Source organism: Dermacentor andersoni, chromosome 1, assembly GCF_023375885.2.
Source record: "Dermacentor andersoni chromosome 1, qqDerAnde1_hic_scaffold, whole genome shotgun sequence".
NCBI lineage: Eukaryota > Metazoa > Arthropoda > Arachnida > Ixodida > Ixodidae > Dermacentor > Dermacentor andersoni.
Window position 1 is genome coordinate 371,034,855 of NC_092814.1, and position 24,097 is coordinate 371,058,951.

Consider the following 24,097-nt stretch of genomic DNA (forward strand, 5'->3'; position numbering starts at 1 on the left):
AGTGATATCATCCAGGAGAAGTCACAGGTTCCTGTGTGTTGTAATTGACAGAGACTGGTCCTGAATTGCTCATGTGAATCATGTGAAAAAGCAATTTATTGCTATATGTCATCTGTTCAGGTTCCTTGCAGGAAAGAACTGGGGGGTGTCCACACTTACAACTGTACAGGGTGTTGTTTGTTGGGTTCCTCCGGTACAGCCTACCTGTTATATCCAACACCTGCAAAACCAATCTGCGTACAGTTCAGAGCATTCAAGCCCAAGCTCTGAGGATATGCCTTGGATTACCACGCAGTGCGTTAACGGCTGAAACTACTGCCATAGCTTAAGATTATTCAATCACGACGCACATGGCCATCGAGACAATGCGTGCTCATGTCAGGCACATTGCTTGGACCCCTTGCCACCACCTTGCCGCACTCACCGTGGAAAGACCCCGCACGTCATTTAGCACAACTGTCAGTGCTTATCGTCCCTCACTTACATCGGGGTACACACCTGCGGCCAAGTCGGTGTCTCCTCTATAGTGTTTGTGCCATCCTGAAGTATACCTCAGAATTCCAGGCCTTCACAAAAAGGCAGATCTACCACCGCTTCAACTAAAACAATTGAGCATACTCCTGTTGTACGAGAAATACAGTAGCCACGTACACATCTATACTGACAGATCGACCACATCGACAAATTCTGGGGTGCTGTGTTTATACCGACAAGAGGAGTAACACTGCGATTTAAGACGTCACATGTCACGACGTCCACGGCTGAAGAACTCACGGCTCTGTGCAGTGTACTTCAATTTACTGACACAGAAAGTCCTGGTACATGGGCCATGTTTTCTGACTCGAGACCGGCTTTACACAGCATGCAGCCAATTCTCACACGTGGAGCTCCCAAACAGCTAACATACGAAATCGTCAAACTTCACGACGTCAAACAGAAAGGCCACAAAATTATTTTCCAGTAGCTACCTGGCCATTGCGGGATCAGTGGAAATGATAAGGCAGACAAAGCTGCCCGAGAGTCACATCAGGAACAACACAGAGTTCCCATTCTTCTTTCCAGGACAGACACTGCAAGGCAGCTTTGTCACCTGGCATGCAAGCTCTCTTTAAAAGAGTGGTACACCCCAAATATAAGGCGCACAAGGTTGTACGAAATGAACCCTTCGCTCCAACTCCGCCCTCCACCCAGGTTTCACCGACGTGAGGCATCACTTCAATACCGGCTGTGGTTGGGAGTGGCTTTAACGAAGGCGCACACTATTTTGATTGGAATGACCAACAGTGCTGCATGCGACGTCTGCAGCATGGAAGAGAACATCAAACATTTATTGTGCCATTGTCATCGATTTCAGTTGGGAAGACAAGTGTTACCTATCGCGTTTCGACGAATGGACGATCGGCCGTTGTCTGCGCAGGTGATACTTGAAGACCGTCCCCATCGCTCGTCAGCCCACAAAGCCATGAAGGCACTTTTGTCTTTCTTGGGGGCGACTGGCCTATGTGAACGCCTTTGACTCGCTCAGACCCACCGCATGCATGCGCGAGCTCACCGCGGCTTTCCTCCCTTTTCCCTCTCTCTCTCTATCACATCTTTCTATGCCTTTTTTCCCATCCCCCAGAGTAGGGTAGCCAACCAGACACATTTCTGGTTAGCATCCCTGCCTTCTCTCTTTATTTCCTCCTCCTCTTCATCCTAAACCGACAAAGTTCCGGAATTGAGAATCTGAAGCACGACTTTGGAAACATCAATGCACCTTTCCCATCAAAAGTTTGAGAACTTTATACCCATAAAGCCTCGGAATTGAAATCCATGTGGTCCGGCATCTCGTGGCCTACGTGAGATGCCGTGCCGAGCCTGCTCGCCATCAAAACACCTTTGAAACTTTCTGCTCAGATGGGTCTCCTTGCGTTATGTGACTCTAGCTGCATGGGCGTTGCCACGAAATCCAGCCCGAGTTCACAATGTTCACGCCAAAATGTATTTTCGAGCGTGAAAAAGACATTCTAGAAAAAATCCAGAATGATTTCCGGCGCCGGAGGTTGTTTTGGTCGACTGTGCATGACAGCACAAAAAAATTTCAGCGGGGGGGCTGAAGCCCCATAAGCTCCCCCCCTCCCCCCTGGCTACGCCCCTGACTGTAACCCAAGGCACGCAAGCGTACTGTAATTTGTTTTGCAAAAGCCCACAGCACCCAATGCGTTGAAAACACATTTAATTCCAATATGTTTCACCTGTAAGCTGCCTTACACCTGCATGCACGTTCATTGAAGCTGAAGGACCAGTGAGGGACTAATGTACATATTAACATTTAGCAACGACACAGACCTGTGTGACAGGTGTTGCCCTTACAAAGGGTGTTCGGTTGTGTACAGCCTGCAATCAAGTTCTTATGACATACTCACGCATGTTCCATTTCAAAGGGCTGAAATTTAGACTCTGTCACGTGTTGGTTTGCGAAAATGTTTTAATTAACACACCTGTCATGTTACGTACTTTTGTGCCAATTTGTAGTTCATCCGAAAATCGTATGAAAATCGTTCACCCAAAAATCGCATTTTCCAAAGCAAGCGCCAGAATGCATGAAAAATAGGCGTATTCAGCGACAAAATCAAAAGGAAAGCTTCGTGTGGCGTCAAGTGATACTGCTCCGCATAATGCATTATGCGGAGCAGCATCGCTCGAATCCGTGCAAAATGCAGCCAACACACTTTTATTCAGCAACGTTGGAATAGCTCGTCAGTTTGCGCTGAAGTTTCTTCTTTTTAATGTCCGTAAAGAAGTTTTTCTGGAAGTTAAAAAAAGAATCCGCATGACATTTCCTCACTCAACTGAACACTGGCGCACTGCAAGTCGGTGTGGCTGCACTACCACAGCAGCGTTTTACCACTGGCAATGCGCCGCATGTGTTTCTCCTCCAGTGTTGCTGGGGCTTAAGACGTTGTTCGTGGGTCGTTGGAATGTTACTTAAGTTAGTACACTGGAATATAAAGCTACAAGTTTTAGAAATACCAATAAAAGCCCACTTCTGCAGTCGTATTATCAAATTTCATGTGAAAACACGATCGCAATAATGATATGAAAATATGTTGCTCCTATAGGACGTTGGCCGGAAAACATATTATCCTGAAAAACATATACATCAGAATTGTATCAATGAGATTCCACTGTACTAAGTTTGCGTTTCTTCTAGTTTAGTTGTTTTATTTCGTAAAGTCACATCAACCTACACTACACTGAAAACTCCTTGGAGATCTAAATAAATATATTAATGCGATTAGCATTTTAAGGATGCTTTGCCCACTTTTGAGTATTATGTGTACAGGTCTTTAACCATCTTCCTGCCCAGTGACCGAAGTTGTTGACTAACTCGGGCTGCTAGGTATGTGCTCGTGGTAGTGGTGCCATCGTGGTCATTTCATTGTTAGCATACCAGCTTCATCATCAGACTCTCGTCATGCCGTTGTAGTACCATTGTCATAATTTTATAAATGCCATCTCATTGTCATCTTGCCATCGTCGCCACACCGCCTTCGTCTTTCGATCGACATCATCCTTCTGCGTCACTCCATCGCAATCATGCCGTCATCACTGAATTGTGATTATGACACCACTGGCATGCCTTCGTCGCCATAGAGTCATGCAATCATTGTCATACTGCTGTCATGAATCCATGTGGTCATTTCATCGTCGTCATCCGATTCTCGTCATAACATCGTTGTCATGCCATAGATGTCATACAGTCGTAGTCAGACAGTTGTCATCCTGGCATCATCCCTCATACAATCACCGTCATCCCATTGTGCTCACGCCACCATCGTCATGCTGACGTGGTTGTAGTAACATCATTATCATTTTGGAATAGTTATTCCATTGTTGCTATGACGTCGTCATCATACAGTCGTCATGCTGTCATGGTCATAGCTGATCCTGGTGAGCAAGTGTTATAGCATAGTAGGCCGATCCCAAATACATTGTACGCCGCATGTAGTCGAAGCAATGATCCCTACAGATTCTAAATAAAAGTGTCTTCAGCAATGCAATTTTGTTGCTACATTACGTTAATCGCTACATTGCGAGATGGGTTCTGCCAAAATTTGCTCAGCATTTTCTTGGGAGTTACTGCTCACGTACAATAGACAACTGGACCTTGTGTTTTTAATTCTTAATCATCTACATATCTGGTTTCTTAATCATCCACATATCTTGTCTGTAGATTGAACAGGGTTTCCCTCCCTCTTTCTTTCACCAGCACTGTGACATGAGGCATTGGCATGCCACATGTGACGACAAGTGGAACAGGAAAAAACGTCAGAGCTTTCAACACTATAGATTTCTCACAAGTTGTTGCATTACAACTGCAGCTCCAGTGACTGCGCACAGCATCAGTACAGCATCAAAACAGAAAAGGAAGTCGAACAAAATTGTCCTGGACCCTTTGTTGCAGCAAGATGTGCAAACATGTGTAAGGTGCCCGCATTTGTTCACCGCCTAAAATTCCACAAGAACTAACAACATAATGAGTGTCAGAGTTATTTCAAGTTGTTTGAGTCTTGCCAGTAGTGTGGGAATCAATTGTCGACTATGGAAGGCTTCAAGCTTTATTCCAACGTTTTCCCTCTTACCTGCCCTAGGAGAGGGTCCACTGGGACGTCTGAGCCGTTTGTCGAACTGGTTCAGAAGGGTTCCTCCAATGAGTTCAGGTTCGGGTTTGGTTCCAAGATGGCAGAAAAATAATGGTTCGGTTCGGTTCTGGTTTAGCTGTAAATAACGGTTCAGCTCCACTTTTTGGTTCAGTTCCAATTCGGTTCGACACCCTGCTCGAAACACAAATGCCTCAGTAGCTCAATTTGTAAGAGCACCGTACGCTTAATGCAAAGACGTGGGTTCATGTCCCACCTGCGGCCAGCTGTTTTTTCATCCACTTTCATTTACATTAATTTATCAATTCTTTAATTCAATTAGTAAGTACAAATAATTTCCCATATGTTGCCCTTGGTGTCTGTTGGCTTCTTATGGCATGATTAATAAATGTCAGGCCCCTCGGTTCCCTTTCTTCTCGTTCATTAAAAATAGGGCAGGCAAGACGTTTGAGTGGTTTTCTTGGGAAAACTCCAGCTGTGTTGCTGGTAACTTAACAAGTACAAAAATATGTACTCAGAAAACTACTATTACCAAAGTATGCACATGCTTACTGGCAATGTATAGTTACAGGGAATTCAGCAAGAGTGCTCAGAGGCATCAGCCGAGTGTCTGTGGCACAATAGACATTCATCTAGTCATTGTGCAGAAGCATCTTGCCATATGGCAAAGAAAGACAAGGCTTTGCCCACTGCTGCTGCTGGTGATCAAAACTCGTGCCACTGTGGCAATGTGCAATTCGGAGACAAACATGCTAATTACAGGGAGCACGGCCCAGCTTGGTGTCTGCCTCAGCTAACAAGCTGCTGATGGGTGAAAAGCGAGTGCAAGTGATGCTGCCAACACTGCCCTATTGTCTTTTCCCTGGTATTCTCGAAGTCGAGAAATCCGGAGCATGACGTAAAAAAGTTTAAGATGATGGGTGAAAAAAAAACATGGGTCAAAACCACAGCCAGAAAAAAGTTTCAACTTAGCCAATATTTCGAGATATCAGAGTTCATGTTAACAAGAGTGTGCTAGTTGAAATCAAGTAATACAGCGTACAAGCACTTGTTCACCAATGCAATGTATTAAAGCAAGTGTATGCTGTGTTGCCGTGATAGAAATTTAGATTTTTCACTGATGACCTGGTCTCCAGACGTTTGCTTGCGAGTGTACATGTGCACAGAGCTCACGAAGCTAAATGCGTCCATTTATGGCTAACCAATGCGCATACCTTCATTTCCACTGTCTACAAGTCATGTGACATCGGTCTAATTTGGCTCGCACACTTGGATCCCAGTCCGCATCACCTTCAGTGACCAGATTTGTAGCAACATGACATGGTATCCTCAAGTAATTGCAAATATGGAGTGTTCCTGGCGGCTCATTCCATGAGCACTGTTGACATGTTTGTGCAGAGGGTTTCAATCACTCCTGCACCACCTTAAATGTACACAGGCTATATAAAGTGTAACATTCTGCAGATGTTTTACGTGAAAACCCTGGCAGGTTTTCTTTTTACAAGCATGTGACATAATGACTGGGCATAATCTTCGTTAGCCCGCCAGGCTCGGAGGGCAACACTGGTCACCGCACCAAATAAACACCGATGAGCACAGTTGCTCGGCGGTCAGTCGTCATTCACCACCCCCACGCTGCGGAGCGTCTCTTTAACGGAGGGTGCCTCAAGACCCCCCCCCCCCCCCCTCGTTCACGAACCCGGGCAGATCGTGACACTGGCGACAAGTACCCACGTATCGACCCACGCCACCGTGAGTGGCAAAACACTGCCCCCGTTCCTGCCGCCATGCTGCTGTACAGAAGGCTCGAGCCGCTCGAAGGAGATGGGTCCGCCTGGAAGGTCTGCGAGGAGCAAGTCTACGTGTTCTTCCAGGCAAACGACACACCCGAGGCGAAACAGCGAGACATTTGCCTGGCCAGCTGAGGGGGCCCGCATCTTCAGTCTCCTGTTCGACCTTCTCAGGCCAGCCACACCGCATGTTAAGACACTGAGTGAGCTGCTCATCTACTGCGCTTGCATTTCAACCCAGCGCCATCCACACTAATGGAGCGGTTCCACTTCAAGAACTGGAGCCACAGGGAAGGAGAGACTCTTAGGCAGCTCGTCGCTGCGCTTCGAGGGTTAGCGAGTGCCTGTGCCTTCGGGAACCAGCTGGACTCGCTGCTCCGGGACCGTTCCTTCTACAGCATAAACAACCCCGCCACGCAGACGCGACTCCTCGAGCTACCCGACCCCTTGCAGGACGATGCTGTGAAGGCTATGCTGGTGATGGAAGCTGCGGCCAAGCATGCTGCCGAGATTGCATGTGCGACCAACTCACCATCGGCGAAAGCGGCGGTTAACAAGTTGGCGACAAAGGGCAGTACCTGTAGTCGTTGTGGTGGTGCCCACTCCCCCTCACAGTGCCAGTTCTCTCAAGCACAATGCTTAATGTGCAGGAAAACTGGGCACCTGGCACGAGTATGTCGAGGGGGGAGGACGAACAGCAGACAGCAGCAGCAGCAGCCTGGTTCAAGCCCAGATTCCACACAAGCCCACGGATAGAGTAGCCGTAGCAAGGGTATGCGGCAGAGACGTGCGGCAGCAGACTTGAGTTCATCCACGGCCAGGCTCCGCGTCATGGCTGAGGACCCACTGATTTTCGACATGTGGCACACAGGCCTTGTTCCGTCATCTGTGCCAACATACATGCTGACCGTCAAAGTCTGCGGGCACCGCATTTCCATGGAGATGGACACAGGGGCCAGCGTGTCGGTCATGGCTGAGAAACTGTTCAAGCGTACCTTCCCTGGCGTGTCTGTCAAGGCTTCGGGCGTGATGCTGCGCAGCTACGCCAGGCAGCTCTCCCAGGTCCAGGGTCAGGCTCAGGTCAGCGGTCGCTTTGGCGACAGGGAGGCAGTCCTTCACCTTTACTTAACCAAGGGGTCATCGCCGATGCTGCTGGGCCAAAACTGGATTCCCGCACTGGGTGTTCGTCTGCCGGAGTACCAGGAAGCCAGCCTACATGTGGTGAAAGACATCCCAGCCTCCTGACCAAGTTCAAGCCCCCGTTCCAGCCAGGGGTGGGCACATTCGCCGGCACAATCGCTGGCATCTATGTACCTGAGAGAGCCCGGCCACGTTTTTTCAAGCCTCACCCTCTGCTGTTCACCCTGAAGAACAGGGTCACCCATGAGCTGCAACGGTTACAGCGTGAGGGCATCCTGGTGTGCGTCAAGACGTCTGAATGGGCTGCTCCCATCGTACCAGTCCTCAAGTGAGATGGCACTGACAGGATCTGTGGGGATTTCAAGGTTACCATCAACCTCGTTGCTACCATCGAGAAGTGCCTGCTGCGCCAGATTGAAGATCTCTGGTGAGCACCGTCCGGTGGACAAAAGTTCACGAAGCTCGACCTCAGAGACGCTTACCAGCAGCTGGTGCTTCAGGATGCCTCCCGGAAGTATGTCACAATATCGACAATTTTGGGGCTCTTCCAGTACACGCACTTACCTTTTAGCATGGCCTCAGCCCCAGCCATCTTTCAGAGGGAGATGGACAACCTCTTCAGGGGCATGAGTCACGTGACTGTGTACTTGGACGACATCCTGGTTACCGGCACCAATGACGGGGACCACCTGCAGAACCTGCACAATGTCCTGGCACGACTGCTGGATGCCGGTCTCAAGCTGAAGCTGGAAAAGTGCGTTTTCCTGGCCCCCAGTGTTGAGTACCTGGGACACGTCGTTTCCCAGGCTGGCCTAGCCCCGGCCCCCCCCCACAAGTTGATACTGTGCTCAAGGCACCTAAGCCCCAGAACAAGAAGGAGCTTCAGAGCTACCACCGCCTCATCGACTTCTACAGGAGTTTCCTACCAAACCTGTCGGTGCATCTACAGCCGCTTTATCTTCTGCTTTGAGATGGTCAGCAGTGGGTCTGGAAGAAGGAGCAGGACGTGGCCTTCAAGTGCAGCAAGGAGCTATGCACCAAGGCACCAGTGCTGGTACACTTCGATCCGGTCAAGCGTGTTGTCCTGACCAGAGATGCATCACCGTACGGCGTGGGAGCCATCCTGGCGCACCGGGATAAGGGTGGCCAGGAACACCCTGTGTCATTTTCTTCTCGTGGGCTTTATGCTTCAGAGCAACATTACAGCCAGCTGGACAAGGAAGGCCTGGCCCTCATGTTCGGTATCGAGCGCTTTCACCAGTACCTGTGGGGCCGAAAGTTCGAGGCGGTCACGGACCACAAGCCACTGTTGGGGCTGCTGGGGCCTGACAAAGCGGTTCTGGTGCAGGCATCAGCTCACGTGGCATGTTGGGCCTTGAGGCTGGCAGCCTACAGCTACCAGTTGGTCTACCGTCCAGGAAACAACCTGGGACCTGCTGATGATCTGAGCTGCTTGCCCCTGCCAGAGGTGCCTGCTGCTGTTCCAGAGCATGCTGAAGTGTTCATGCTGGAGCATGCGTACCTGGAGGTACTCTCCAGATCTGCAGTATCGCAGGCAACCAGCGGGGACCCAGTCCTGTCCCAGGTAATCAAGGTGGTGTCCCGCAGAGGAGCTGGTTCATCGGGCCTATAGCCACAAGGCCGCCAAGCTGAGCCTGCAGCAGGGCTGCCTACTGTGGGGTTCCAAGGTAGTGATCCTACAAAGTCCAGGATCCTGCAGTTGCTGCATGCGGGTCATCCTGGCATGGAAACAACCAAGATGGTGGCCCGGTCCCATGTTTGGTGGCCTGGCCTGGACCAGGACATCATTCACATGGTGCAGAGCTGCCAAGTCTGCCAGGAGAATCAGCGGGCCTCACGTCATGTGGAGATCACCCCCTGGCCATTCCCACAGAGACCCTGGTCCCGCCTGCATGTGGATTTCGGGGGGCCCTTCAAGGGCCATTACTTCCTGGTGGTGGTGGATGCCTTTTCGAAGTGGGTCCACTGGAGGTTCTGCCTGTCACCACTCCATCAGCAAGCGCAACCATTGTGGCGCTGCAACAGATCTTCGCTGCCCAGGGCTTGCAAGACGTCGTCATGTGCGACGATGGTCCTGCTTTCGCCAGCACAGAGTACCTGGCCTAGCTGATGAACGGAAACCGCCGGATGATGGTTCCGCCGCACCACCCTGCTTCAAATATTGCAGCCGAGTGGGTGGTGCAGACCATCAAGAAGAGCCAGGCTGGCGATTTCTGGATGCAGATTACCCGGGTATTGTTCCAGTACTGGATCACGCCCCACGATGTCAATGGCCATGCCCCCTGTGAGCTCCTGCTGGGCCAGATGGTCAAGACACCCTTGGACGTCTTGCATGCAGATCTCCAATCGACAGCGCTCCTGAAGCAGCAGAAGCTGGCTGCTGACCGAGGTTGCCATCCCGTGCCTTTGTCAGAGCCGGGAGCTATAGTCTTCACCAGGAACTTTCGTCCTGGCCCACCCTGGTCCACCAAGCAGGTGGTGTCCCGCCAGCACCTCATCGCTGCTCATCGGCATGCCAGATGGGACCACCTGGCACCGGCACGCCGACCATGTTAGGCCTCATGTCGGGACCTGGCTAGCACCCTAAACTGTCACTTCAGAAGTCCAGCCCGCAGGGGGACCAATGGCAACACCCATCGCTGCCAGCAAAGCACCGCCCACCTCAGAGGCGGCAAGCGTTGCCAGTTGTGCGGCCCATTGGGCCGGTGCCAAGCCCGGCGCCACTCTCAAAGCCGGCCACTGCGTACAGAGCGAGGCTGGCTCAGGCAGCACCCGGCGTTGCCACACCTGGCCCGTCAACACTGGTGCCCAGGAAAAGTACTCGACCGTGGAGGCCCCCGGATTGTTACTCACCTGGATAACAGGCACCGTCGACCCAGCTGGAACGGTCGCAGAGCCTCAACCAGACGTGATCTTGTTTTATGTTGAGCCTGGATGTATTTTGTTTGTATCGAACAAACTGTGGGTAAGGGGTGTAACGATCATGTGACGCCCCCCAGGCTCGGTGGCCTGCCAGGCTCAGTGGGAAACACTGGTCACCGCACCAAATAAACACCGACGAGCACAGCTGCTCGACGGTGAGTCATCGTTCACCACCACCACGCTGCGGAGCGTCTCTCTAACGGAGGGTGCCTCGAGCCCCCCCTCGTTCACAAACCCGGGCAGATCATGACATTTTTCACTGCACAACCTCACACATAGTGCAATGTACAAGCCTGCATCTCAGGACAGTTTCACCTACAGCAGCAGTCATCAACAGTGATCAAACAGGGGATGCCTCATGCTGAAGCCAACGTATCCCTGATGAAGACAAGAGCCATTGTCGAAACGTCAGCCAGAGATATCCCTTCTTCAACCATATTTTATCACTTGTAGTCAACATCTTTCTGTGAAGCTCTGTCTTCTTTAAAAACTAGTGCAGCAATGTATCACAATGAAACAGGTCATGGATAAAAACTAGTGCATGCGCACTTGGCAGTCAGCATGCTGAACAGACCTGTCACTACCCAATAAACATGCATTTAAAGTCATGCCTCTAAAAGTGATCCCTCAAGGATACAGCCCTAGACAAAAATAATGCGGATAGGCATGGTTCCAGGATCAGCCCAGGCAAGTGGCGCACCAGCGTGCAGGGCCTCACCCAATACTCACCCGTCGACAATTTTGCGGGTGGTAATGATGATCTTGCGAGTGGCCTCAACGTAACCTTCTCGCCCATAGTAGAGCAGGGAAGCCCAAGTGCAGGCCGCCACTGAGCCCGCCCGACTACCTGGGGTGCCAAAGGACAGAGTCGGAAATTATAAACATTTATTTGCAATGTCAACTTATTGCACAAAGGCATCCATATAAAGGGGCCCTCAAACACTTTTTTAACTAATCACTGAATGATATCACTATCAAATTATGTTTCCTCATGAATCTCCTGCCGCAAAATGTTTTCAAGACAATGAGCAAAACGAGAACATGATGAAAGCGAGAGCCAACGTTTTGACAAGCGGACTTGTCTTTTTCAAGGCGACATATGCTTTCCTCGCCCCAGTATGTGTAGGTAGGGTTCTTCTAAAGGGGTGAGAGGGTAAGACAGGTGGGTGCGACGAGCGAAGGTGTGTTAGCGGTGAGGGTATGCAATTGAGAATAAATGAGGGCTGTGCACAAGGCCAGTGACATGACCATGTTTCAGCCGGCGTGTCAACTGCGTTCACAGCACCCCTCTATTGTCAGCATCGCTGGTGGTCGTGGGATCATGTCTCTGAAAGAGATAATAGAAGGAGTGGCAGAAACCAGTGCTCATGAAATACATATATATATACACTTGAATGGAATAAATAAATAAAACACAAGAAAGGAAACAAAAAACACTAAGCATGTTGCCCATAACTTGAAATTTAGCATAGCGAATAGGTTCTAAAGCTCCCTTTGAAATGTTTATGCCTATTGGTTGCAATGTTTTGAACTTATGCTTGATTAATCATAAGCTGAACTTATCATTGATTAATCAATGAATGTCAGATTCAACGGACATCGCACGGACACAGCTAAAAAGCTTCCCAAAGCCGTCGCCGAGCTTTTTAACCAACCAGGTCATAACTTCGATTAATTTAAACTCTACATATTACAGTCAAATTTCCGTTCTGAACGAGAAAGAAAATGCAGAGAATCATGCCTTATCCATAAGTTCAAGACATTGCAACCAATAGGCATAAACGTTTCAAAGGGAGCTTTAGAATCTATTTGCTATGCTAAATTTCAAGCTATAGGTAACAACACTTAGTTTGGTTGCTTAGCGTTTTTTTTATTTCCTTTTATTTATTTATTTATTTATTTATTCCATTTCAGTATGTATGTATGTATGTATGTGTGTGTGTGTGTGTGTATATATATATATATATATATATATTTTTTTTTTTTTTTTTTTTTTTTTCCACGAGCACCGGTTTCTGCCTCCCCTTCAATTATCTCTTTCAGAGGCACGATAGCCCACGACCACCAGCTAAGCAGATAATAGAGGGGTGTTGTGCACGCCGCTGACACACCGGCTGACACACAGCCGTTGATACAGGGCTGACAGGCGGCCGTGTCACCGGCCTTATGCAAAGCACTCCTTTATTCTCAATTCGACACCCTCACCGCTAACACACCTTCGCTCGTTGCCGCGCCCACCCCCTTACGCCCTCTCCCCTTTAGAAGAACCCCACCTATATATACTGTGGCGAGGAAAGCATACGTCGCCTTGAAGAAGACAAGTCCACTTGTCAAAACGTTGGCTCCCGCTTTCACCTTGTTCTCGTTTTGCTCATCATCTTGAATTTCCATCTCCTGTCTTCCCCCTGTTTTCCCCAAAATTTTTTCGAATCCTTCAAGCACAAGCAAAGTTAGACATAGTTATCGAACTGATGAGTGGCTTTCTTTCTCCTTTCATTTCAGCGAGCATGCTGGAAGTTTCACAGAGGAGACGGCAATGCCCGGCCCAAAGGTTGCATGTCTCGGCAGCGCCCTGTGGCAGCGGTGGTATTTGCGCTACACTTTCGGTTTCAGAGGCCACACAAGCAGATGCAGCAACACACAACTGTCGTGTGTAGACTGGCAGTTGAAAGATGGAATGGTCTCTCTATCATTTTCAGATTGCAGGCTTATACATTTTTCATTTATTTAGCTCAAATGAACAATAATTGCATTACTGCGAATTTTCTCACAATCACGAAATCAGCCAATAGCTGTTGGTGGGTCCAGCTACTTGCAATGGCACTGCATGATGACATTGCACAAGACTTAATTCTGTGCTGCAGGTAGTGCAATAATATTTGGCTCATATGCTCAAAGGAGTCTCGTTAACAGACCAGCAACGTTTCCTCACCATGTTCAAAAAGTGTTTCAGGGCCCCTTTAAGCTACAATACACCAATTTCAAGTGCATGGATGCCAAAAATAAAGTCTTTATTTTATATTTCACAAGTGGAATTTCCAATGCATCTCAATTGTCACTATAAGTTAGGACAGGTAACCTTACAGCTCATAGTGGAAATAAGCAGGGGTGTGCAAATGCTATAATTTTTTAGACTGAATTGAATAGTGACGAAGTGCATAGAATTCTAGGGTGCAACCAATACTAGTGAGCCCCAGGAGTGGACCGAAGCATTCTAATCGAAATTCAGCAGTACAGAACGCATTGCCAGCATCGTCACTTGGAAAGGAACATGGAGTCCTTCCACCATGGAGAGAAACAACAGGAACCCTATTTGTCTCCCAACCCCACCTTCTAAGTTTGGTGCCACATGGCTGCCATCAATGCACTGTGAAGATCACGATGCCCTCACTTTTCTGGAGCAGTTTCATTTGTGTTCTTACAACATGCATGATGAAATATCACACAGAAAGACTACCCATTATTTAACTGGATCAAATTTTCACCCTTCTACATGTTTTTTTTCTTGCAGGGCTGTGAGCACCACATCTGCAGCATGAATTGTTGAATGTGCCCTTGTCATACCAATTTTCTGCAAAGTGTAAAGTAGTGTAGCTCATTTCACAACTAAGCAAATGCCCGTTGATGCAGTAAACATTCGTAAATGTTTCTTCTTTATCCATTCGATACTGCAACATGCAAATATTTTGTCATTTTTTGGTCATGTTGAACTTGTAATGTACTTTTTTTTTTCTTTTCTTTATAAACTCAATAATGTCCAGGCAGGACTGCACATACCACAAGACACAGGGAAGTGCTTACCAGACATTGTCGGCGTTGCGTAGACACCCCCAGGCCAGTCAGTGGCTACCGAAAACTGGTAGTGGTGGTACTTGCGGCTCCGGTACAAGACCATAGATGAGCCTTTGGGAGTGTAACCGTACTGCATGAGAAGCAGAGAAAGCATTTGTTTAGATATATTGAGAAACTTCCGGCAAAGAAAGCTCGTGATTTGATGATAAATTAGAGAATCAATAAATCCAACTACTACAGGTGCAGGAAAGATGTCCTCATCACCCCAGCACAAGTTGCGCTCATCCTTGCACATCACAGGGTTGAGCAAGACAGCTTTCAACCTTGAACTGCCATCTGAGGACTCAAAATAAAGCCTTAAAAGTTGTGTCCCTCTGTTTTACAAGAAGTTATATCAAGTGGCATTGCAAATGCAGTGCCATGTATGTTTCATCTTGCTCTCCTGAATGTTTCTTTAAAACTGCATGCTTTTCATGTATGAAACACTCCCGAGACAATGTGCTTCCTGCCAGAGCAGATGTATAATCATGTAGAAGTACTGCTCTTGCCAGCACCAGTCTTCTGCAAGGGCACTAGTTGCCTCTAGATGCCTCTACACTCGCAAAGTTGAAGAGCAACGTACTTGCTGGCACAGTAGCTTCTGCTGCGGGTGTGTGATAAGGTTCCTTTAAGAGATTCTTCAACCACATCCAAGATGCACTGTCTCGGTGCTCCAATAAAAGACAAGGCTGGCGGCAGCCCACATGCAACAATAAGTTTATCAACGCAAGATAACATGCACACTTATAAACACACAATAAGAGTTACAACAGCCCATGGAAAAGTCACAATGATTGTTATGTTACAAGACAGATTAAGAAGCTACGAAGTCAACAGAAAGTTCACTAAGTTACCAAGAGATAACAGAAGCAAAGGAAGTCACAAGCAAAAAACGGGTTCACCAGTTCAATGCGATGATGGTCTTTGAGCAGTCCAGTTCGGGATGGCACTAACAGAATGAGGCAGGAGTCGGAGGAAATTAGCTGGTGACGGACGGCCAACATGACAATGCACTCAAATGTCACCTTGCGGTTGGGAAGTACGTCATAGTAGGACGTCCCAGGCTCCACAGGCGTTCTTCGGCACCTCATCGCTTTGCTTCCAGAGAGCATCCCAGGTCGTGCTGATACCAGCCAGCTACAAAGAGACATTGGGTCGCTGGAAAGTCCAAAACTGGCTAGGTAGAGGCCTCGTGAGCCCAGGTCCAAGTGCCTGTCGATGTTGCCCCACTGCACCCTAGCTTCCTTCACTCGTTCCAGCCACCGACGTACCTTCCCCACTTTCGCTGCTCTTTCCACTCTACTTTTCTGTCTCCTTCTGCACATGGGTGCCTCACTAATTGATGCTTGTTTTTGTTGTTCTTTTTCCATTGCAATGCTTGGCGTGCTCATGCCAAACTCACACAGCATGTCGTCATCATCATTTTCTATTGTTCCTGGCCATTTGATGAACTACGCACACACACTTCACACCTCACAGGGTGGCACATGAAAGAAGTGCAATGTGGGATAAAGAAGCTCTGAGTAGATAGTGCTTTGAAATTGACTGCAAAGATAGTTGTGGAAGTCATCTGCAACTGAATTTACAAGTTGCTGCAGATGGGTCATATACTTAGTCTGAAGGTAGCAGATCCCTCCCTAGAACAGCACCTTTTAAGCAAACCCATCTATGACTGTGCATTTTCAAGTGCCACAATGACTGACTAATGTAGCTGTGGCAACAACACTCAGATCATCATGCCCTAAAGTGACACAAAGTGATTGTGAGAGGGGAAAGTGACAATGTAGTCATATGGATTAACCATTGCCACACTTCTGGCTCCCAAACAAGTGCTCATAATTTTACATCCCCGAATCCATTAGTGACTACAGCAAACCTCAAACCTTTGTTATTTGGTTCAGCTGTGTTCTCAGTTCAGCTGCACCACTTTAACAGAAAATGCTGTAGCAGACAAAGTTCTTCAATGATCAGACAAGAGTTTGTCATGGAAAAAAAAAACTACATCACACCTTGTGCGTGTCTGCCGATATGCTCGTGACACCCTCAAGGCGGAAGTCAAAAGGATGCAGCGGGAACCCAGCTTCTTCCATGAAAGGCACCAGGAAGCCTCCAAGGCAGGCATCCACATGAACAGGAATGCCATACTTTGCCCCCAGCTGGTCAAAAATAAACGAATCGACAGAAGATTAAATCGGCTTAGCATTCAAGTCCACCAAGGCATAGCTGCTTGCTATGTCACCATCACTTGTGCAGAAACCACCCACGTTGTTCACTAAGAGGTGAATAAGTTGCAAAACTAATTTCTTAGTACTTTCACATACCTTGAATGGCCCATGAGGTTGCAAAAAAGGGACAATACACAGCAACACCAAATCGGTTTATACTGGTAAAGAATAATTTCATAACTATGTTCAATTATTTGGCAGCGAAAGTTTGATTATAGTGGTGAAAATAAAGATCAAACATTCCTTTTCTAGAATTTTTCCCTTCCAGCCCTCCAAAACCAGAATCGGCTGCATCGGCAGCACCGATATCAGAGGGGTGGAAGGGAGACAAGAGAGGGGCACGCGAGGCTGGAAATGTGGTGAAGGCGTGCCATGTGGCGTGAGTGGAACACAGGCGGGCGTGGTACGTAGATGGGCATGGCGGCTCACATTTCATTTTTTTCTTTCTTCCTTTTTCAAGGATTTCACCTTCCTGTTCCTTTCAGTGCAGACACCCAGTAGCCAGATTTATTTGTTATAACTGTTAACACAGCATGGGAACACTGTAGTAAGCAGTTTATTTTGCCATTAAAAGAAATTATGGGGTTTTAGGTGCCAAAACCACTTCCTGATTATGAGGCACGCCGTAGTGGAGGACTCCGGAAATTTCGACCACCTGGGGTTCTTTAACGTGCACCTAAATCAAAGTACACAGGTGTTTTTCGCATTTCGCATTTCGCCCCCATCGAAATGCGGCCGCCGTGGCCGGGATTCGATCCCGCGACCTCGTGCTCAGCAGCCTAACACCATAACCACTGAGCAACCACGGCAGGTTTATTTTGCCATAGAACATGCAAAAAAGTTCACAGTGCCACAACTTCTCATCATTACGTCCGAGTTGTTAAAACCGATAATGCTATAAGTGCGTTTGACTATACTTTTGTGTGTCTAGTTAAAATGTTTCTATGTTTGTCCCTTCCGATTTTTTTCGTTCAACCCGGTTATAGTGAACATCGGTTATAACAATGGAAGTTTCTTGGCACTTGAATATTGTTATAGGTGGGCTCGACTGTATTCACAGTCAAGCCTTTCTGCGCCAAGAGGTCTCACTCATCCAGAGATTTCGTTTCATCTACCGATTGCCTTGGACATGTGGCCGTCATTTTATGATTTTGGTGCGAATGCTGCACTACAGAAAACTAATTTTTTCGAAGGCACACTTGGCAGAAACAATGCGGAAGTCTGGCTCACCCCCAGAGAGGGAATGGCAGCAATTACAGCCACCTCCTCGATGCCAGAATCATGGTGTCTTTGAATGTTCATTCCCCTCAAGTGAACAAGCACACCTCGAAAGCTCTGGCAAGTTGTATTCGGAGCTTGAACTTAGCGCTAAAAATTGGGAGGAAGATACAGAATCTAAAACAACCTTTGTCACCTGGCTGCAGCCCAATAAAAACCCTTTGCTGCCAGCACCACTATGATTTTCTTTCCACACTGCACCAGCAATAACACGTCGCATGGAGGATAACAAAACTATGCTTGAGTCCTGTGATAAGAAATACCATACTTCATATAGACTGTGTCTGCGGCCTTGCCCAGCTACAACTCAAAAACATGAAAAAGTAATTAACAGTACAAGACAACAAAAAATAACAAATGAACAGCTGATACTGCAATAATGAAAACGTTTCATAATGAAAAATAACAATACTATACTAGAAATTTTGGTGGTTTTCTGAAAAAATAAAAGTTGGCATGGACGGGAGAGAGCTGGCATGTCCAAGGAGAATGCTCCTGATAATGACATGAAAATAAAACAATTCAATATGTTATAAATGGAAGACACGTACAAATATGTCTCCTATTTATCATTTAAAGGGACACTAAACAGAAACACCAAATCACTTTAGACTGATATTCTCTCAAAACAAACAACATTTTCACTAATTTTGTGGTAAGATCGCGGTAAAAACAAGCTTCAATCTTTTTTTTTTATTTCTCATTGAAACCCCAGCACTGGTACATTAGTTTGATATCATAGATTTGAAATCATTTTCTTATATTTGGACCATTGTGGCACAGTAATAGTTCTTAAACTTATCTAAGTTCATTTTTTCGCTCCTTTAGAATACAATGTCATCCATCTTTACTAGTAAAAATTTAACCAAGCCCTACAGACAGTGTAAACCCAAGTTGTTTCTCAAATTTGAGGCCTTGTAGGCCTTGAATGGGAGGCCAGAGCAACCTACCCGTAGAGCTGGTGGTGCTAATGTGTGATGCTCTCAAGAAGTGGAGAGGGTTTCGCCATTCTAGCAATGCACATACCCCCTGCTTTCTGCCATTTGCTTGCTTCGCAGAGCCATAATAAACTGCCAGACACATATTTGGTGGCAACTGCCCATCGTGATCTCTCACCAGTTGTCTTTCTTAAATGCTGTACTCAAATCATTGAAGAAAAAAAAACGAGAATAAACTGCTAAGCTAGGACAGCAGTGCTCCATGACAAAGCACACTGCACTAAGCAAGTCATGCTGCTTAGCAGGCCATTTCTATTATCGCTCTGCAAAGAAGGTAGACAATGGAAAGCACGGGGGTAACAGCGTTGTTGGAATGGTGAAACCCTCTCCCTTTTTTTTTCAAAAGTGTCGCAAGTGGCACCCCTGGCTTGCCCGAGAGAGCGCCCTGGCCACAGCTCACACGTTGCAACTAATATTAAATGCAATAGTACACTAAGAGTAGTGATAGTGCAGCACTATTTTCATTGAAAGAATGTACTACAGGGCTTGTGACATGCTTACAATCTGATAATGATGAACACAGCTGCCTAGCAAAGAGATTATAACGCTTGCAGGGTTATGATACTGCTAGCAAGTCTTGCTTGAGAGCAATAACATAATAATAGTGACAACCTGGCAAAAGGCGTGAGCGGCAATAAGTAAAACAATGCACACATGGCAATATGCTGTATCAATCAAAGTTAACTGACATATGCTGTAACCAAATAGAGCAAATAGTCTCCAATGTCCGTGACCTATTGTGCAGAATCCCAGCAATCTAATGTTCTGGTGAAAAGTTAAACTAAAGATATACTAGTACCTTGCAGACAGTAGCCAGTAATAAGTCACCCTAATAGCCCACAATGCAGACCTGTCGAAAGCAGTCAGCTTTACACCAGAAAGCAATGGTATGCCAACAGTTGAATAACTCAGGTTGGCAGCAGCCATTGAAGGTTGCATGCTTTTGCCAGTTTTCATCTCCATTTTGTACTACTACTAGATGGATAAATAAATGCACATTTAAATCAATGAGCTTATTTGCTCTGACCACGAGGTTTGAGCATATCTTCTCTGATGAAAACACCTCCTTTTGTTCACTGATTTACAATCTGTAAAAAACAAAAAGCAGATGTAACACAAATCCATGTTGAGTCTTCAATGCCAAGCTGGTCAACCTTTTAGCTGTTTCATGTGTTTTTCAATAAATCCTTAACCCCAAAATACCAGAGGTTTGTTTGAAAGACCCACGTCACCGGAGAATATTTGCTCTACTTAAATGACCTTCAAAGCATAATCACCTCTGCTATTTCCTTGATTGGATCAATGGAACCATGCGGGAACTGAGGTGAAGATCCCACAAGCTGAAAAAATGAAAAGCACATGAGGCCACATTCTTCAATAGAGCAAAAAATGAAAAAGGGTTGCATGGACGTATGCCTCATGAACCCATTTTTCTTGTGAATGAATTAATGTTCATTTGAGGAAAGATAGCACATTGGTCTGTCTGGGGCATAGCCCAATGGCGTAACCTGAAGTACCCCCCCCCACCACCACCACCACCCTCCCTGGCTTCGCCATTGCCTACCTCATTCATGAATCTTGCAATTAACACTAGGCCCTCAGTCCTCAAAGGCTGCAGAGCACCTGACCAAGGTGGCAATCAGAATCTCTGGATACATACAGGCTACCATTGGATATGTTTTATGTGGTTTGCAAAAGCAAACAAAAGAGACACACTGATCTCTGATCACTGACAAGTGCAGACTCCTTTTCCAGATGCTAATTTCTTGCACTGACTATTGTGCAACAGGCAGTTCTACATATTTACCTCTTTACTGAAGTTTTATTTATTTATTTATTTATTTAAAACTGTGCACTAAGTATGAAAACCAACCCGTACTGCAACATGAGAAAAAACATCCTGAATGTTGTCTCTGGAAATTTCAGTGAAACAAACTTATATATACATACATTTTCCTTTTCCTGTAGCCCCTTTAATTTTATCTTAACCTAAGGTCAAGGGAAGCTACGTCAAATAGTTGGAAGGTTTCTCTATCTTGCAAGCAATGTGATCGAGCTAGTTGGTACAAGTCCATAACTTTGTATAGCGCAAGAGGGACGAAGGGCAGAACAAAGAATATAAGACAGGTGCTTGCGGATTGAGTTGATTTGCTATGCCTTTGTGTCAGGTAGCAAGCACTTGAAGAGGACTTATACGGTTTCTCAAGCAACCCTGAATTGATTCAAAGCTCTTTATTTTGTCTTCTAGTTCATGTACTGCCGCAATATTTCACTGAGTAAATGGCAAATCAACATCAGCAGCCGCCTAATTTATGCTCACTGCAGGACGGAGGCCTCTCCCGATGATCTATATTACCCATGTCTTGCATCAGCTGACCCCATCCCCATGCATGCGAATTTCCTCATTTGATCACACCACCTATTTCTCCGCCATTCTCGACTGCACATCCCTTCCCGGCACCCATCTCATAACTCTAACAGACCACCGGTTACCTTCCCTACGCATTACATGGCCTGCCCAGCCCCACTTTTTTTCTCCTAAAGGGGTCCTGAAACACTTTTTTATCGAAGTCAAGAAATGTATTTGAAGTTAAACTAGACTATTTCACAATACTTTGCAGCAAGAAGTAGTTCAATGCATTCAGCAGAAGCAAAGTTATTGGCCATTAAAGACCACCTTTCATCCCCATCGCAGTGCATGCCCACAACGCTCCGCCTATGTCATCCTGGTGCGCAGGTTAAATTTAATTTTGGATGTTCACGTAGACACCACTATTTTCAATTTCGGCGCCTACAACATGCCAAACATGGTTGTCCTCAGCGAGCAACAGTGCGCTCAGTGAGCGGGCCCATCGTGGCACCCTGCGATGTCTGCAATATCTACACTACGTAGCCGACCCCGCAGCTACATGCAACTGTGGTGTGTATGCACAGTGTTTGCTTTGTGCACAGCAGGGCCACAGAATAAGGCAGGTCAGGAGTGCACGATCCTGATGTGCTCCAGCTGGCTATGCTGCGTGGTGCGTACCAGCTTTGTCCAGCACTAGCTTGACCGACAGATGCACATCCAACTTGCGCATTTTGAAGCGCTGTCAATGTCTCAATAAAGCAATGTCTGCCAAGGCATCTAGCCAGGAGTGGCCAGGAGTAAGTACACATTGGCAAGCGTATGTATGGTCTAACCTTAAGTATAGCGTGGTTTGAGGCTAGTTGATTGTTCAAAACTGATAAAAATTAGTGAGACTCAATGTCCATGACACCGATAAGCAGGGTGGCCAAACTTTCATTCCTACGTGGGCGACCGCAGCAGAGCGTGTGTGGTCAGCTTAGTCAGCTTATTCAGCTTATTCCGGAAGTATGTAATTCTTATCGCAATTTGAAAAAATATCACTTACTGCAGCCTGTTTGTTAAACTTCGTCAACAAATATACACAGTAACAGTAGGAAGAAGCGGACTAATACATTGATGTCAGCTATGAGTCAACAGCAGCCGTCTGTGGGAATCTCGTATATGATGACATATGCAAGCTGCTAGTAGCTTTTAGCGGGCGTGGAGAAGGCCGCATTTGAAAAGGGAGTGTTTCAGAAATAGTATGTGACTTCGTGCTCTGCTTGTGAGCTCCATGCATCCTGCACAACTGCAAAATTTGGCTGACATGTTCAGAGCAGCGTATGCTATCTGCGGACTACGTTTTTTCACCAAACCCGAGGGGTGATTCAGGACCCCTCTAATGTCAGCTAGAATATCATAGGAGCACTTCTTGTTGGCCCATTTGGTGACACATAAATATTATATGATGGACACAAATAAAGACATATTACACAGACAAAGTAGACAGGATTAGTGCTTGTCCTGTCTACTTTGTCTGTGCATGTCTTTATTAGTGCCCTTCATCTAATAACTAGAATACTATCGACTACTCCTGTTAGCTTTCTAATCCACACTGGTGTCTTCCTGTTTCTTAACGTTGCACCTGACATTTTTCGTTCCATCGCTCACTGCGTGGTCCTTAACTTTTCTTCAAGCTTCTTTGTTAACCTCCAACTTTCTGCCCCATATGTTAGTAGCGGTAGAATGCAATGATCGCACACTTTTCTTTTCAAGGATAGCAGTAAGCTGCCAGTCAGGACTTGGCAATGCCAACCATATGCACTCCAACCCATTTTTGTTCTTCTGAAAATTTCCTTCTCATTGTCCAGGTTCCCCGTAACTTATTGGCCAAGGTAAACATACTACTCTTTAAATGCATGTCAAATGAACAGGCATAATTTTTCAGGCACTAAAATAACTACAAGTGACATGTTTTGACAATGACACAACCTTTTTGTCCACTGAAACCTCACCGAGTTCTTATCAACTAAGATGAGGACATGAAGTCTGGCTTATACTCTTGTAGTTGTTTCAACATTGCCATTTAGAAACAATGTATTTGTGTTTCAACTCTTGTTGGCTAGAACATGTACCAAAAAAATAGACCCTACACAGTATGTTCCGTACATATTATTCCAGGACCATAAAATAATGTACCTATAATGCAGGCTCCTGTTTGTCATCAACTATCGCTGACACAAAAATACACTTTACTGCTTCTGCCTTCCTCTATGCAGACGCAATGTGCGGCTGAATAAGTGCTATCCATGAATGTCGTGGGAAAAGTGAAACAAGAAAGCCTCCGAAATTTGACTGTATAGTAACTTTTTTTGTCAGCAAAAGTTATCATTACCTCCACCTAAATTGGTAACACTTGGGCACTTCTGAAGGCCTCCTCAATATACAGCTATTCCCACTCCCCTGTAGTCCTTTAATAGTGATATGCAAGTTCAAAGTAAACAAACATCAATGTAGCACTTATTACCTCTGTTTAGAGCTACAGTCGAACCCACTTATAACGATACCAGCTTTAACAATATATCGGTTATAACAATGAGAAGCTGCTGCACCGTCAACTTTTGTATGTTTTCCATGGTGAAATAACCTGCTTACTACAATGCCCCAATGCTGCATTATCGGTTATAACGATGAAGTTTGGCTGCTGGGTGTCCGAGCCGAAAGGTAGTGAAATGCGAAATCCTTGAAAAAAAAAAAAAAGAAAACGAGAAATTCAAGCCACTGCATGATGGGTCGCTGCTCCAACAGCCGCCGCGCGCTCATATTCTAGCCATCTCCGCGCCTCTCTCCCGTCGCCTCCTCCCCCCCCCTCTGAACACAAATGGGCTGCACGCACAGCTCAGCTGCGCCCACAACTCTA

At 46.5% G+C, this 24,097-nt stretch overlaps 1 protein-coding gene across 1 annotated transcript in view; it reads right to left on the minus strand.

Moving 5' to 3' along the window:
* The window catches only part of Sply (Sphingosine-1-phosphate lyase), a 108,935-nt gene that overhangs the window by 22,235 nt on the left and 62,603 nt on the right, over positions 1 to 24,097 (minus strand). Inside the window, exons 8-11 of the mRNA XM_055063930.2 lie at positions 20,126 to 20,188; positions 16,357 to 16,503; positions 14,318 to 14,438; positions 11,246 to 11,363 (exon numbers count right to left, since the gene is read on the minus strand). Of these exons, the coding sequence (XP_054919905.2) occupies positions 11,246 to 11,363; positions 14,318 to 14,438; positions 16,357 to 16,503; positions 20,126 to 20,188 (449 nt within the window). The remainder of the gene's footprint in view (positions 1 to 11,245; positions 11,364 to 14,317; positions 14,439 to 16,356; positions 16,504 to 20,125; positions 20,189 to 24,097) is intronic.